The sequence below is a fragment of the Camelina sativa genome, chromosome 1, assembly GCF_030686135.1.
Source record: "Camelina sativa cultivar CO46 ecotype springtype chromosome 1, ASM3068613v1".
NCBI lineage: Eukaryota > Viridiplantae > Streptophyta > Magnoliopsida > Brassicales > Brassicaceae > Camelina > Camelina sativa.
This window is the reverse complement of record NC_141880.1, coordinates 11,005,246-11,020,499: the sequence shown is the minus strand read 5'-3', so window position 1 is coordinate 11,020,499 and position 15,254 is coordinate 11,005,246. Positions and strand designations below refer to the sequence as shown.

Genomic DNA, 15,254 nt, shown 5'->3' with positions numbered 1-15,254 from the left:
TTGACTCCACACCCTTCAACGTGGATCCGCCCTTGACTGGAGGAGTTCTTCATGTTCTTATTCTGTATTTTGTTTTATGTGTCTTCCTTCAACAAATAAGAATACAAACAACTGCATTTTGGTTTGTACTTTATAGAAAGTTTTCATGTAAATGTCATGCCTATGCATAGAAGCACTTATGGTTCAACTCATACAACTTCTATGTGTTCTATGATACATAACATTTTCTTTTGAAACAAGAAAAGGGATGATTATCAAATCGAAAAATAATTCAAATCTCCGAATATTAATAAAAACATAAAAAGTAACAAATAATATGCTTGTATGTCACATAAGTTCATGAAATTAAAAACAAAAAAAAATTGTTTCATTCTTCTCTTTTTTTTTTGGTATGCAAATTTGTTTCATTATGCAATAACCAAATATAGAGATATGATTGACACGATAATAGACTAATGCACATACAAAAACGGTCTAGGGTCTAAAGCTTTAGTTTCATTGATCGTTTATTGAAGATACATACTAATGCACATGCCAAAGCTTTAAATGTTTCAAAGTGGAAATAGCCGTGTTATTTTCTAATGATTTTATTAATGACTTTATAAGTTATATAATATCTCGAATGCTTGTCTTTTAAGGTTGAAAGTTACGTAAACGTATATATGTTATATATTCTAATGAAACGTAAACGTAATCAAAGGTTACATGAAGACACAAGTAGTATAAATGGAATGAGAGAAAAAAGCGTACGTACGTTACTATATGACGACGCTTTGTTAAATTATTCACAATAAGCGTTTCCTCGACAACATTCTAAATGCTTATTATAATTTTTTTTAATAGTTTTCTACCGTTACGTAATAAATATGCACCTGAAATGTAATTTAATAGTATACAAAAATGACTAAAGAAAGTGTATCTTGCAATTGAAAAAGTCTTCTTACAGTAAATTGTGAGAATTATCGAAAAAGTTTTCTTGTTTTCATCAAAAGCTATTTGAAAGTTTATAAGATAGTGTAAGCAAATAAGAAGAAGCTATGAACGAGGATGGCCTTCTTAGATCTCCCTTTCATGTTCAAGGTCATAATTTTTCTTTCTTCCTCTTGTATTCTTCAAAACCTCACAATATATATATATATATATATATATATATATATATATATATATATATATATATATATAAAGTTTGTAATCTTTAAGAATGGTGTATCCAACAGGCGTTCCGGTTTAATAGACTTGTAGTTGGAGATGGAAGGAGAAGGAAGAAGAAGAAACCATCATGGTTAACTCCGGTTTCTCACGGATAATACCGTTGACCGGTCAAGCTATACCGACAATTCATCGAATGAAGATTTGGTTTTCGTACAGAGAGAGCAGCAAAATGAAGAGCTTGAGGTTTGGTTAATTGGAGTTTCAAATTCTGAAACAGGGAAAGAGATGGTCAAATATATGCAAAACCATTTATTTGATAAGCTTCCTAGTGAGGTAATTAAAATTATGACTACAGAATATAGTCTATGTTTTACCTTTACAAGTGAGGCAAAATGTATTTCGGACATTTTTTTCAGCTCGGAATTATGAGAAAGTGTAAAGAGACTATGAGAAGAGCATACGCTGAGGAAGAGAGAACCGGTGGCTCAGCTGCTTTGGTGGCCGTGGTGAATGGAGAGAAGGTAGCTCTGGCGAGTATAGGCGGCCATAGAGTGGTGGTTTGTAGAGACGGCGAGGCTTATCAAATCAGAGATAAGAATCGGAGATACTTAACAAAAAATTGGTCACAACTTCTCTTTCCAGGTTTTGTTTCTTCAAACCGGTTTTGCTTTCATTGTATAGATTACTTGTGTGAGAAGAAAACAAAATGAGATCTTAAATCTTTTCTTTACATGTTGCAATTTTAGTATGTAAACAAGGAGAAACAGAAGATGAATCAGATCCAAGAAATTCAGAACTTGTAGTTGTTACAGAAAATATTAATTCAGATACAGAGTTTATCATTATTGGTAGCTATGGGATTTGGGAGGTAAGATCAAGATCAATCAATTAATATCAAAATACAGAACGATCAAATCACTTAGCGAAATCGATTTTGGTTACAGGTGATGAAGAATCAAGAAGCGATTAACCTAATCAGACACATAGAAGATCCTAAAGAAGCTGCAAAATGTTTAGCTGAAGAAGCTTTAAACAGGATTAGCAAAAGCAGTATTTCTTGTGTTGTAATCCGGTTCGACTAAACCTGTTTGGAGAGCATTTTCTGAAATTCAAAGTCATTATCTTAATCATCCCTTAATCGTCATAATAATCTCCAACAGAAAACAAAATTAATTCAATGAAATCATACTTTCTATGAAGAACATCAACGAGATTCTCCAATAGTCCACTGTATGGAACGATGCCTCAGCTATTTTCGTCATCGTTTTAGCGTCTGGTGAAGTAGGATCATCACTTGTAACCTGTTCTACTAACCTAAGAATTAGAGAGTTCAATATAGTCATCATAATTGGTTAGCTAATTATGTTCTTAGTAAAGTCTCACAGCTCAACTTCGGTAACATCGGTGAGGACAAGTCTAGCAACATTGTACTCGTCTTTAAGAAACGAAGAGGCTTGTTTCTTGATTTCTCCAAACCAAAGTGTTCCCATCATCAACTTCCAAAACTGAATGGTCTCTTCTGTCTCCCACAAATCAACTTAAATGTGAGCTTCACACCAAACATTCTCATAGGCAATCCCATTTTTTAGCTTCAGACACTTTTAACTTCTATTAATAGATTTGAGTAATTGACCAAATTCAATTAATATTAAATAAATTACTTATGTTACAAGTTACATATACACATAAAGTGGGAGACGGATTACTTTCTCTCCTCTTCTTCCCAAGGGAAAATGGACTGTCGTGTTTTTATTGCTTTCACACTTGCAGATTTTTCCAAACCCCACAATCTTTTTTATGGTGAGACTCATTTCCGCTTTCCAGAACCAATGGTAAGCAGATCGAAGCTTCTCATCAGGCCGTCATCACGCCCAAGCCTTGTGGATGGCTTAGATTCTTGGCCCGGTTGAATCTTTTCAACACCGCTTGAATAAAGTTTATTTGTGCGGTTCTCACTCAGCTCACCTGATGAGCCAGGTTGGCTGCTCGACATCACTGCCATCTTTGTGGCAATCTCATTTCGAGTTTTTTCAGACACTTGCTGCATATTGTAACAAACATCAATATGAGATCAATCACTTTTGGATGATGAAGTAAACAAATCTCATGAATGATGCCATACACTCGGCAGAATAAAACTTTTTAAGTCAGAAACACAATTCGCAGACGAGGTACAGCTATAGAAGATGCAAAGAAAGATATCATAAAAGAAAACTAACCACTTCTTTGGAAGCATCATCAGAAAAATTGTGCTTAGGGCGAATCCCTTGACTCGATACATTTCGTCTGGCGAATGCTTCAACTGCACCTGAGAATCTATCACGCAGATCCTGCCCTCCTAAACAAAAAAAAAAAAAAAAAAAAACAGGAAATAAACTTCAAAATCAAATCTTCAACTATCTCAGCGTAATCTATGTCAAGTATCTGGCTGCAAGATCTCTATTTCAAGCTTCGGAACAAGATCTCTATATCATGGCTCACAGAGAAAGTTCCAAAGTTTTCAACACTCAAGTCTCAGATTCCACAAGCAGTCAACATGTTTGAAAATCAAGTTATACCTGTATGCTTGTCATTTCGTTCTGCAGATGGTCCTGGAGGGTCTAGAGCTGGTTTTGGATTTGGCTAATGCAAATGAGACACAATATAATACAAATATGAGATTTTTAAAGTCTGTTTACGGTTTCTTAAAGTTTGTTCAGCACAGGTTGACGCAGAAAGCACTAACCCTTGGTTTTGAAATAGAGCCACTCTGAGGATATTTCAAGATTGTCCAATCAAACACATAGTCGAACTGATAACCTGCATGCATTAGCAAATGTTGTAACTCACGACTGGTGTAAATGGTCCATATACCGAAAGAGTCTTTCTTACACTTATAGACCATAGAATAGAACTTCAAAAACCATGAGTAACATTATAATGGAGAGGCAAAGGAGAAAAAACACAGTAAAGGTTTCTAACCTTCCCGAATAAAAAGGTCCCTGAAAAGTCTTTTCAGATATGAATAATCTGGTTTATCTTCAAACCTCAATGATCGGCAGTAATGGAAATATGATGTGAACTCGGATGGAAATGACTTACAAAGGACCTGTAAACAGCAAAATTATCTTTATCGAAAACTTCCAGAAAAGCTAAACAGAGTCTTTTCACAATACAAAACTACTATTATAGACAGACAATGACATACCTCTACGGGAGTAAGCATCTTCTTTTCACTAATCTTCTCATATTTCTGTTTCTTAGTAAGAGCTTTTAGACCTTGCCATGGTAGACTGAGACAAGAAGATGCATGTCGTCCCAAGTTTAAGGATTTTGCATTTCTTTAAACTTTCACCATCGAAAGTATACATAACCAAAATTGTTTCCTACCTTCCTCGTAGAAAATACATTAGCACATAACCAAGTGACTCCAGATCATCTCGTCTACTTTGCTCTGCCAGAAGATAAGAAATGTTTCAAAACAAGGAGAAGAGTAGTTAAACGATTAAAGCACATATATAGAGAATATAAGCCATTTAAAGGTGTGACATGGAAATATTTCTCACCAATCCCAAGGTGTGTGTTGACACTTGCATACCGAGCAGTTCCTGTTAGATTCTTATTTTCCCTGTAAAAAAGTTCAACCAACTTTTGTGAAGGATGCAAAATTGTCCCTCAGGTCTAACGTTAAACTTACTATAGTTATCTTCTCAAAAAATATAATGAAATGTTAAATGAAACACCAATCCAGATATAGACTCTTGTTGAAAGAAAGATCAACTACATAACTAGATAGCTTCTTAGTTAGATGAAAATAAGAAGATCAATATTTCTCCTAAATTAAATCTATAGTGAAGACAAACACTATAATCAACAAGCATATGTATCCTAAAAGAGAGAGAGGGAAACATTTGTGAATCTCACCTGTATGGAATATGCTTGTGTGTCTGAAGATCTCTAAACTTTTTAGCTAGCCCAAAATCAATAATGTACACCTGCGGAGATTGTATTCTAAATTCATCACGCACTAAGAACAAATTGTATGACATACTAAAAGCGGAAACTGGAAAGCCTTATTACCTGGTTTGCTTTGCGACCGAGACCCATCAAAAAGTTATCCGGTTTAATATCACGGTGAAGAAATCCTCGACAGTGCATGTACTCAACTCTGTTTATCTAGCAGCAATATTCAAAAGAGCTAAAGATTAGCAATGATCCCTCAACGAAAACATTATCTCTATATCATGAAATAAAAAAAATGGCATACTTACTAACTGATCAGCAAGCATTAGAACAGTTTTCAAAGAAAAACTCCGACTGCAATAATTGAACAAATCCTCCAAACTGGGACCAAGAAGGTCAATAGCCATACAATTGTAATTACCCTCAACGCCAAACCATTTGATATGCGGAACACCCGCTGGTTCAATAGAAAAAAAAAACCCAAAGATTTCAGACTAATGGAGAAACTAAAAAAATAACATCAAGTGAAATGAGCCAGGGAAAATGAAAACTCACTCCCTCCTTGAAGAAGCATGTATACTTTTGATTCATAGTGTAGTTGAGGATGCTTCGTCTTCACAGGTTCCTATCAACAAAGAAAAATGTAAATGGTTCTAATATTAGCTTTCCATGTTTATGAGAACAGATCAAACAACATCTAAGTAAAGCTTAATAAAAACATGATTCAGTACTGCTGGAAACTAAAAAATTGAAAGTGTAACATACCAGCTTAAGAGCAACTTCTTCTCCAGTTTGAACATTGATCCCTTGAAATCACACAAATACCAAAAAAAAACTCAAAATTAGTATCAGATTGACCAGAAAGAACCAAAAAAAAAGCAATCAAATTGATGAATGAATGATACATACCAATATAAAGTTCACCGAATGATCCACTACCAATCTTCCTACCTAACTTGAACTTACCACCGATGATATGATCCATCGTTTCGGTTTTCCGATAATACTCTATACTACTACTAGTGAATCATAACAAATTCTCTCATCAATACAAAACGAAGTAAACCCAGAATTTATATAAACGAAGTATTAATCTGAATCTCTAAAAGTTTGAGTTTTTAAAAGATATCAAAGCTCAAGAATTTTTTTAAAAGTTTTGAGCTTTTTTTTAATTGTTTTCTGGGTAATCTTGAAGAAAAGAAAAGAAAAATAAAGAGTTGGGGGAGAGGAAGGAAGGAAAGAAAGAAATGGGATTTGATGACCGACTCAAGTGAGTAGAGGAGACGGAAGAGAGAAACAGAGACACATGTTATTATCTCAATCTTCTTCTCTCTTCTTCTTTACTTTACTTTTTTTTTTTCTTTTTTTTTTTTTTTTTAACAAATTTTAATAATATTTTTTATTTTATTTTTGTCACGGGAAAGTGAAAATAAACGAGACAGATAACAAACAAATAATAATATTTTAGTGTTGTACTTTTCCTCCTACTCTATATGATTCACTAAAAAAACAAGTGTAACATGTTTATCTTCTTGCTTAAAATTATTACTACCTAAAAATATACTCTCTCTCTCTTTTATATTTTAGATAAATTTTTATATTTAATAATATAGTATATTTTTAAAAAAATTTATGCAAATTTTAGATTAATTTAATTCTTTATATTATGTAGATTTGTTTCAGATTGTTTGAACTTTTTTTAAAGTAGTTAATTTTTAATCTACGTATTTTTACTTAAAATATCATATTATTTCTGTTTTATAAAAATGTCATTTTGACACACTGCACATAAATTATATAAAAAAACTAGAATTATACATATATGATTTATTTAATGAATAATTAATCATTTAAGTTTAATAAAAAATGTTTTGGTTTAAAAATAGAACAAGAAACTTAATGTAAAAAATCACATTAGAAATATAAAGTGACATATTTTGTGAAACAAAACAAAATGTAGAATGACACTTGTATGTGTCAAACAGAGGGAGTAAAATGGTAAGAGTATCACTTTAGATGTCAAAAATATGCATAGGAGCAAGAAGAGTAAACGGGTTTACTGATTTTACTGATTTACTAAACCGGTTTGGTAGACAGCCAAATCATGGGTGCAAACCAGCATAAACCAATAAATACTTTCTCTTTTCTTTTTCTCATGTCGACAAAAATGGATATCTACTCCTTTAAAAAGTTTTATTTTATGACTTGTTAATTTTGTAAAAAGAAAGTTGAATTTAATAGTCGAGGATGGCTGCCAAAGTTTCTTTAATGTTTTTGTTGTCTTTACAAAATTGCCAAATATATGTATGTATGACGATCGATGTAGAGCCACAAAGCAAAACCTAAATTAAGGAAAAGACAAGAAAACTAAAAAGCAAAGTAAGCTTTGGTGTTTACCGACTTCTCTCAAAACCCCAATAATGTTTACAAGATCACAAAGTTGGATTAATTAGCACAACTTATCTTTTGCTTTTCTTGCAAATTGTATATTTGGAAATGTAAAATGTTAAATTATAAAACGTTTGATTCGTCGTCATTGCGTTGTGTCAACAATCAAATCCAATCATATATATACAATGAACATATTCTATAATAGAATAACGAATAGTCGATTTTTTCCATTACAGAAAACGAATGATCGTAGTGCCATGAAAAGGATCCAATGGCTATGGAGTATGGGCAATGATAAATAATGTGAATATTTTTTGGTATGCATGGGTCAGCTTATGTCTGTTGTTGCTGTGTACACAAACACAACAGATCATATATTTATGACCAAACATTCCATTTATTTTCCATTTATTATTGTTTGTTAAATAAATACAGAAACCATGCAAAAATCCACTTTACGTTCTTACAATCTTGTTCTTAGTCTATTTCCACATGATTATTCTCTATAACTACTTTTCCTACCTATAGAGATAGAAAGATAGAAATTGGTTGAGTTCCATTATAACTTTTATTTTGCCTAATACTACAATCAGTGTAACAAAACATATGTTCCCTATGCGTTCTTGCTCTGACTATGTGGACAAACATGAAGTCAAAAATAGTCTCAACAAGAACAACAACTTCCCACGGTTGAATTGGACCATATGGTGGAATCTGCTACATTATCCATAACGATAATATCTCTTTCCCTTATATCTTCGTGATGAACTTGATCCGGACATGACAATCTGTGTGCAACTTCTTATGTTTTTACTCTAATAGTTGTGCCGGGTTCTGTGTTGTGATCAATACTAAAGGCGATAGCTAGCCAATCTCGTTGTGTTCAAAACACACAAATTTTATTATATAGATAGCAAAGTACATGAAACACACACGATGGAATCACAGAGATTCCTAGACTCCCGGCCCTTAACTTGATCTTGGAAAACTTTCAAAAATTTATTCTTTATTAGTTTACTTCTGTTCCTTATTTTGTACCTTATCATGCGCCTCAATTGCTCCGGATCATCTATAGGTGTGATCATAAGTAGCCTCATCATTCTCTCTTCTTCTTCTTCCTCAGAATATTTCTCCTTCTTTGCACGTGGGCTTAGCAGAGGTTCTCTAATGATTTTTTTCTTTTCATTTGGAAGGGGTTCGCTAAACATTGACGAGGACGATGCTCCTTCGTCTTGCCATCTCTTTAAACACTGAGCTAAGTTCATGTCCATATCATTCCCCAAACTCTCTTCTTCTTCTTCTTCTTCTTCTTCTTCTTCGCACGGCGATTTCCACTTCTCTACTAGTTGGATCAGCACGTTAACCGCGTGGCCCATGTCAGGTCTCCTTTTAGGTTTTCGGGACGTGCAATAGCTTGCCAGCTTAGCAACTTGCTGAATGATCCTTATTATTACTTCGTCGTAGTCGCAATCTAAGGTTGGGTCAAGTGCAGTTCGGATTTTTCCCTTGACTAGGATGCTTCTGAACCATGGGACTAGTTGAAATGTTTCTTTCCTGATATTTCCTTTAATGCTTCCTTACCTGTGATCATTTCCATAAGCACCACTCCAAATGCGTACACGTCCACTTTGGTCGTTAAGTTCCCATCAACTACAACCAAATTTTAACATGAATATCTAGGCTAAAAATAATAATAATCAAAACATTTTTTTCACATCAATGTAAGATGCCAAGATCCCTTGCATGGTACGGTAACGTTAAGTATAGACATATGAATATAATGCGAACTTACTGGCGTATTCTGGTGCTATATAAGCAAAAGTGCCTTCTGTTTTTTGAACAGCAGAGTGATTCCCATCAGCTGCTACGACTTTAACCAACCCGAAATCAGAAACCTTGGCCCTCATATCATCTCCTAGAAGGATGTTAGAGGACTTTATATCTCTGTGGATGGAGCTGTGTGGAGCAAAACGATGGAAATACACAAAAACCTTGTGCCACGTCCAGAGCGATTCTCACTCTTTGTTCCCAAGTCAGAGAAGAGTAACCATGTTTAGCTGGGTCGAACAAATGTTGTCCTAGATTTCCCTGTGACATGTGCTCGTACACTAGCAATCTCTCGTCCTCGTTCACATAGTAACCCAATAGAATAACGAATAGTCGATTTTTTCCACTACAGAAAACGAATGATCGTAGTGCCATGAAAAGGATCCAATGGCTATGGAGTATGGGCAATGATAAATAATGTGAATATTTTTGGGTATGCACGGGTCAACTTATGTCTGTTGTTGCTGTATACACAAACACAACAGATCATATATTTATGACCAAACATTCCATTTATTATTATTTTTTTTTTAATAAATACAAAAACCTTGCAAAATCCACTTTACGTTTGAAACAATCTTCTTCTGAAGTCTATTTCCACATGATTGTTCTATAACTACTTTTCCTACCTATAGAGATAAGAAAGATAAAAAATGGTTGAGTTCCATTAAAGAAGGGATGGTAAAACACTGATTTGCCTAACACTACAGAATCAGTGTAATGAAAACATAGGTGCTTTATGCGATCTCGGATTAGTCACTCTAATTGTCGTGCCAGGTTTTGTTGTTGTTGATTATACCAAAAGTAATAGCCAACCAATCTCTCGCAATGGCCAAACAAAAGCTCCCTCTCTCTCTCTCTCTTATGCCTCTTAATCTAAATTATTTTTTTCTTGGCACACCACGAAAGTGGTCTGAGACTCTGAGTCAAGGTCCCATTCATCTTTTTAAATAGCAAAGTACATGAAGCACAAACGACGGAGATTCCTACAAAACATGGAAAGTGGGAATGTGTAAATTCTCATGTACACAGGGGTTCCCAGAGTCCCAAACTGTCTTTTTCGAACAACAGTTTCCACTCTTCTTCCGTCGAGGGTATATCCTTGTCTGCAAATGGGCTCAGCAAGGGTTCACTAATCATTGACGACGATGCTCCTTTGTTTTGCCATCTGTGCAGACGTTGAGGTAAACTCATTTCCATATCGAATCCCAAATTCTCTTTTCTTTCTTCGTACGACGGTTTCCATATCTCTACAAGTGAACGTAGCACATTAACCGCGTGGCCCATGTCTGGTCTCTGTTCCTCTCGGGCTGTGCAATGCCCCGCTAGCTCAGCGACCTTGTGAATGCTCTCCATTGTTTCCTTGTCCGGTTTTAAGATTTGGTCAAGTTCCTCTGGGAGTTTATCTTTGTTGATTAGGATTTCATTAAACCATGTGGCTAGATGAGATCTCTCATATGGTAAATCATTGTCTAATGCTTTTCTTCCTGTTATCACTTCCATAAGAACCACTCCAAACGCGTACACATCCACTAACGCCGTTGACATCCCAGTGGCTGCAAAAATATTTTAATATGGATTACCTTCGACAACTTTTTTTTCATATAGAATTAATGCAATCTAGGCAAATACATATGAATAATGCAATGAACTTACAGGCGTACTCTGGTGCTATATAACCACATGTGCCTGTTGCTGCTTTTAGATCAACAGAGTAGTTCCCATCAACTGCTGCAACTTTAACCAATCCGAAATAAGCAACCTTGGCCCTCAAGTCATCCCCCAAAAGGATGTTAGAGGACTTTAAATCTCTGTGGATGGAGCTTTGTGGAGCAAATTTGTGGAGATATTCAACACCTTGTGCCACGTCTAAAGCGATTCTCACTCTCTGTTTCCAAGTCAGAGGAGAGTAACCATGTTTAGCTGGGTCGAACAAATGCTGTCCTAGATTTCCCTGTGACATGTGCTCGTACACTAGCAATCTCTCGTCCTCGTTCACACAGTAACCCAATAGAGCGATCACGTGTCTGTGTCTAACCTTGGCGAGCACGGCAATCTCGGCGTCAAACTGTTTCGTTCTTTCACCACCCATTGATGAAAGGTTCATCCTCTTGACCGCAACTTTTGTTTCATCCTGTAACTTTCCCAATATGTTATCCTCACTGAAACCATTTGTAGCCTCACGAAGAGCCTCCACTGAAAAAGAAACGATTCCACCTTCAAGAACCAAAGGATCCTTACGATTTTCATCAGTACCTGTGTTGACGTTATGTTCTCCTTCTCCATGTCCATTGGCAGATCCACCAACATCAGAGACATCATCGCTCGCCCTGTTCCTCATTTTCAGAACGATTTTTCGAGCCACCCATCCTAAAAAGACAAGAAAAATCGTGATTGCGAAAGTGATCACACAAGCCTTTAAAACACTCCAACTAGCACCGGTTCCATGTTTTGTCGAAGAATATCCGGCAATATTTCCCAGCAAAGAGTTACCAGGTTTGTAAATAAACTTAACCGAAGTCGGGAACTTCGGTATTTTCCCGGTGAGGTTGTTGTTGGAGACGTTGATGAACCGTAGACTAGTCATAAATGTCAACTCCTTAGGTATAATGCCGGTTAAGTTGTTGTCATTAAGGTAGATACTCTTCAGAGAAGTGAGATTTGCAATGGCCGGAGAAACAAACCCGACTAAACCAAGCTTCTCAAGATTCACAATGGAAACGCGGGCCGAGATGCAGCTTATGCCAGTCCATCGGCAGTAGTTGTTAGACGAGGTAGTTGTTGACCAGTCTGTTGGCGGATGACTAAACGATTTAGCCAAAGTGAGCATTGTCGCTCCATCGTCAGCGATGGACGTGGAGAGGAAGTTGAAAGCGCATAGGAGGAAGAAGAGGTGGAGGAGAGACTTGGGAGCTTCCATGGCTCAGAGAACTGGCTTAGAGCGAGGGAGACAAAACAGAGAGGATTTTAAAATCTTTCTTAAGACAAAAGGAAGAAGAATATAAATATTTATAAGTGAAGACTGTGAAGTTGTCGTAGGTTGGTGTCCAAAAGGAAAGTAAAGTTGTCGTAGGTTGGTGTCGTTGGTCAAAAAGCTTCTCCGCTAGTATGTAATGATTTCACTATGTTCAGACCACCACGCGATTAAACAAACTAAGTGCTAACTCGGTCCTGTAACTAATAGTACTTTATTGTTCTGAAAAAGCAAAAGAAAATTATTCGTTATTGTCCATGATCGTTATTACTTTATAAATGTATAATTTGTACGGCAAAGCTCACATTTTATTGAAAACGTGTTTGCCATTTTAAGATTAAAGAACAACTATGCATTATGAGAGACCACTAAACATAAGAGATAATTGTAAAGTTAGGCCTAGCTAAATGATATAAAATCACATATGACCACATAGGCGGCTATTGATGATATAAACAGAAGAGATAATTGTAAAGTTAGGCCGAACTAAATGATATAAAATCACATATGACCACATAGGCGGCTATTGATGATACTGTTTTTCTGAGCTCTCAAAAAGATCACATGGTCATATGCGAATTGAGTTGCACCTCAAGAACTATCCCAATTACAAACCACAAAAAGAATTGTTTTCATTACTTTGCCTATCAGTCTAACACTACAATCACTGTAATGAAACGTATGTTCCCAATGCGACGTGACTCTGGATTAACATGCCGTCAAAAAATTTCAGACATCATTACCAATAGTCTCCACAAGAACAGTTTCCACGGTTGAAATGGTGGAATCTGCTATTATCCCTTACAATAATCTCTCTCTCCGTGATCTTCGAGATATACTTGATCGCGACATGACAATCCTTGCAGATCCTTATGTTCTTAGTCACTCTAATCGTCGTGCCAGGTTCTGTGTTGATGATACCAAAGGCAACAGCCAGTCTCTCGCTGTGTCCAAATAAAAGCTCTCTCTTATGTTCATCGTCTACATCGTGAAGTACACCGCTTGTGTCTGCAACATATCCTTCTTTTTCCATCTGTTCCATTACACCATCAAGAAACTCGTTGATTCTGTCCATACTCGGATGCGATCTATCCCCTGAAACAAACCCATGAGTTTTGTTTTTCACTTCGATCCAACTACAAGCTGGCTTTTTCCGCAATCCTTTTTTCCTCATTCTCAATCTCAGTTTCGCCATTTCTTTCCATCTCCCATTAGATGCATACATATTGCACATCAGAACATAAGCTCCCATGTTTTCAGAATCAATAGCGAATACCTTCTCCGCTACCTTCTCAGCTAGCTCAAGATTCTTGTGAACACTGCAAGAAGACAACAAGGTAGACCAGACACTACCTGTCGATTCAACACGCATCTTTGAAATAAACTCATATGCTTCTTCCAGTTTCCCTGCACGGCCTAGAAGATCCGCAACAGCAGCATAATGTTCTAACTCATGGTTTAAACCATAAACCTTAGTCATGCTGTTGAAATATCCCCACGCCTCATCTACCAACCCCACATGACTACAAGCAGTTAGTACAGCAACAAACGCCACATGATTCGGTTTCACTCCCTGCTGTTTCATTTCCTCAAACAAGGAAACAGCTTCATGCCCATAACCATGTAACGCATACCCCATTATGATAGCCGTCCATGATACTTCATCATGTACATTCATCCTGTCAAAAATCTTCCTAGCAGCATTAATATTCCCACATTTCGAGTACATATCGACAAGTGCACTAGATATAAATATGTTACTGCCAAAGCCACCTCTTAATACATATCCGTGAAGTTGCTTCCCAAGGTGCAAGGTAGCTAGGTGAGCACAGGCAGGAATCACACTTGAGAATGCCACAGGTCCTGGCCTAACCTTTTTCATCACCATTTGCCTAAATAATCTCAGAGCCTCATTGTATCTACCGTTCTGTACATAACCAGCTACAAGCGAGTTCCATGAGATACTATCCCGACGAGACAAGCGTGAAAACACTCTTTCCGAGTCTTCAATCCGAGCACTTTTTGCATACATATCAACTAAGCTACTCCCAAAATATACATCACTATCAATCCCCTTCCTAATCGCATACCCGTGAATCTCTTTTCCCTTAATAACATCAACATACTCAGAAAATATCGGAAGCACAGTGGACAAAGTGAAAGCATCAGGCTTTAAATCAGTAGTTCCCATCTCCCTAACCATTCTTAAACCATCTTCATACATTCCACTTTGTGCATACCCAGCAATGATAGTATTATAGGACACAACATCCTTTCTAGGCAACACTTCAAAAACTTTCCTCACACTATCCATTCCTAAAGGCATAATGCAAGTTTCATCCTTTAAATCGTCACATGAAGTTCTTTGTGGCATTTCGTCGAACACTTTACCTACACTAATCTTTGAACTCATACCCAGAAGCTTAGCATACATATTCATCAACGCATTACCTGTATACAAATCACAATCCATACCAAGCCTAACGATACACCCATGAACAGACTCACCAAATCTCAAATCCATCGTCATCGTACACGATTTCAGCACAGAAGGGAACACATTGTGATCTGGGCATCTCCCAGAAGCTCTCATTTCTACGAACGAAGCTAACGCGCGGAAGAATAAAGATTGGTCTGTGAAGCATCTGATTACTGACTTCCATGCTAGAACAGGAGGAGACTCGAGCGTTTTGAATAGAAGCAAAGCCTCGTGCAAGAGTTTGAGGTTTGTGTAGATTGAGATTATGATTGAAGCTGATGTGTGAGAGAGTGATTGAGTTCTGATGAACTGTGCGTGAAGCTGCTTGGCTTGAGATTTGGAATTGATCCGAGTTGGGTTCTTAATCAGGGTTCTGATTAGGGTTTTGGATGAACTCATCTTAAGAAATGAGTGCGTACTTCTCTCTTTCCTCAGGGAAACGCCATTAACAAACAACAAAGGTTTGATTTTTTATTTGTTGGTCATCTA

General features: G+C 36.4%; 3 protein-coding genes, 1 long non-coding RNA gene and 2 pseudogenes across 7 annotated transcripts; 1 reads left to right on the top strand and 5 right to left on the bottom strand.

Moving 5' to 3' along the window:
- The first annotated feature begins 1,005 nt into the window (after positions 1-1,005).
- LOC104788356 (putative protein phosphatase 2C-like protein 44) lies at positions 1,006-2,360 on the top strand (annotated as a pseudogene). The gene is made up of 5 exons (XR_015560862.1): positions 1,006-1,080; positions 1,218-1,485; positions 1,569-1,794; positions 1,899-2,020; positions 2,097-2,360. The product of XR_015560862.1 is annotated as a putative protein phosphatase 2C-like protein 44 (transcript).
- LOC147949761 (uncharacterized) lies at positions 1,942-2,658 on the bottom strand. Its single transcript, XR_015560866.1, has 3 exons — positions 2,536-2,658; positions 2,342-2,453; positions 1,942-2,254 (listed from the first exon to the last, which is right to left on the bottom strand). It is a non-coding gene; the product is annotated as an uncharacterized LOC147949761 (long non-coding RNA).
- A 122-nt stretch (positions 2,659-2,780) lies between these two features.
- Positions 2,781-6,511, bottom strand: LOC104788345 (casein kinase 1-like protein 10). The gene is made up of 14 exons (XM_010514102.3): positions 6,004-6,511; positions 5,860-5,900; positions 5,650-5,719; positions 5,403-5,551; positions 5,212-5,307; positions 5,056-5,126; positions 4,698-4,759; positions 4,522-4,585; positions 4,340-4,424; positions 4,114-4,240; positions 3,878-3,951; positions 3,711-3,774; positions 3,372-3,490; positions 2,781-3,193 (listed from the first exon to the last, which is right to left on the bottom strand). The coding sequence occupies exons 1-14, from the start codon at positions 6,077-6,079 to the stop codon at positions 2,960-2,962; spliced, it is 1,332 nt and encodes a 443-aa protein (XP_010512404.2). The 5' UTR covers positions 6,080-6,511; the 3' UTR covers positions 2,781-2,959.
- Positions 6,512-8,387: 1,876 nt separating this feature from the next.
- Positions 8,388-9,659, bottom strand: LOC104706944 (receptor-like kinase TMK4 pseudogene; annotated as a pseudogene). Its single transcript, XR_015596931.1, has 2 exons — positions 9,278-9,659; positions 8,388-9,135 (listed from the first exon to the last, which is right to left on the bottom strand). The product of XR_015596931.1 is annotated as a receptor-like kinase TMK4 pseudogene (transcript).
- A 418-nt stretch (positions 9,660-10,077) lies between these two features.
- LOC104788337 (receptor-like kinase TMK4) lies at positions 10,078-12,293 on the bottom strand. Its single transcript, XM_010514090.2, has 2 exons — positions 10,969-12,293; positions 10,078-10,868 (listed from the first exon to the last, which is right to left on the bottom strand). The coding sequence occupies exons 1-2, from the start codon at positions 12,230-12,232 to the stop codon at positions 10,333-10,335; spliced, it is 1,800 nt and encodes a 599-aa protein (XP_010512392.2). The 5' UTR covers positions 12,233-12,293; the 3' UTR covers positions 10,078-10,332.
- Positions 12,294-12,824: 531 nt separating this feature from the next.
- On the bottom strand, positions 12,825-15,218 carry LOC104788327 (putative pentatricopeptide repeat-containing protein At3g23330). Of its 2 annotated transcripts, XM_087456603.1 has the most exons (2): positions 14,795-15,092; positions 12,894-14,682 (listed from the first exon to the last, which is right to left on the bottom strand). In XM_087456603.1, exons 1-2 carry the CDS (start codon positions 14,947-14,949, stop codon positions 13,026-13,028), a joined length of 1,812 nt encoding a protein of 603 aa, XP_087312729.1. In that variant the 5' UTR covers positions 14,950-15,092; the 3' UTR covers positions 12,894-13,025. The 2 variants fall into 2 exon arrangements, with proteins under 2 accessions (XP_010512381.2, XP_087312729.1); XM_010514079.2 differs by having other exon boundaries at positions 12,825-15,218.
- Positions 15,219-15,254: the final 36 nt, after the last annotated feature.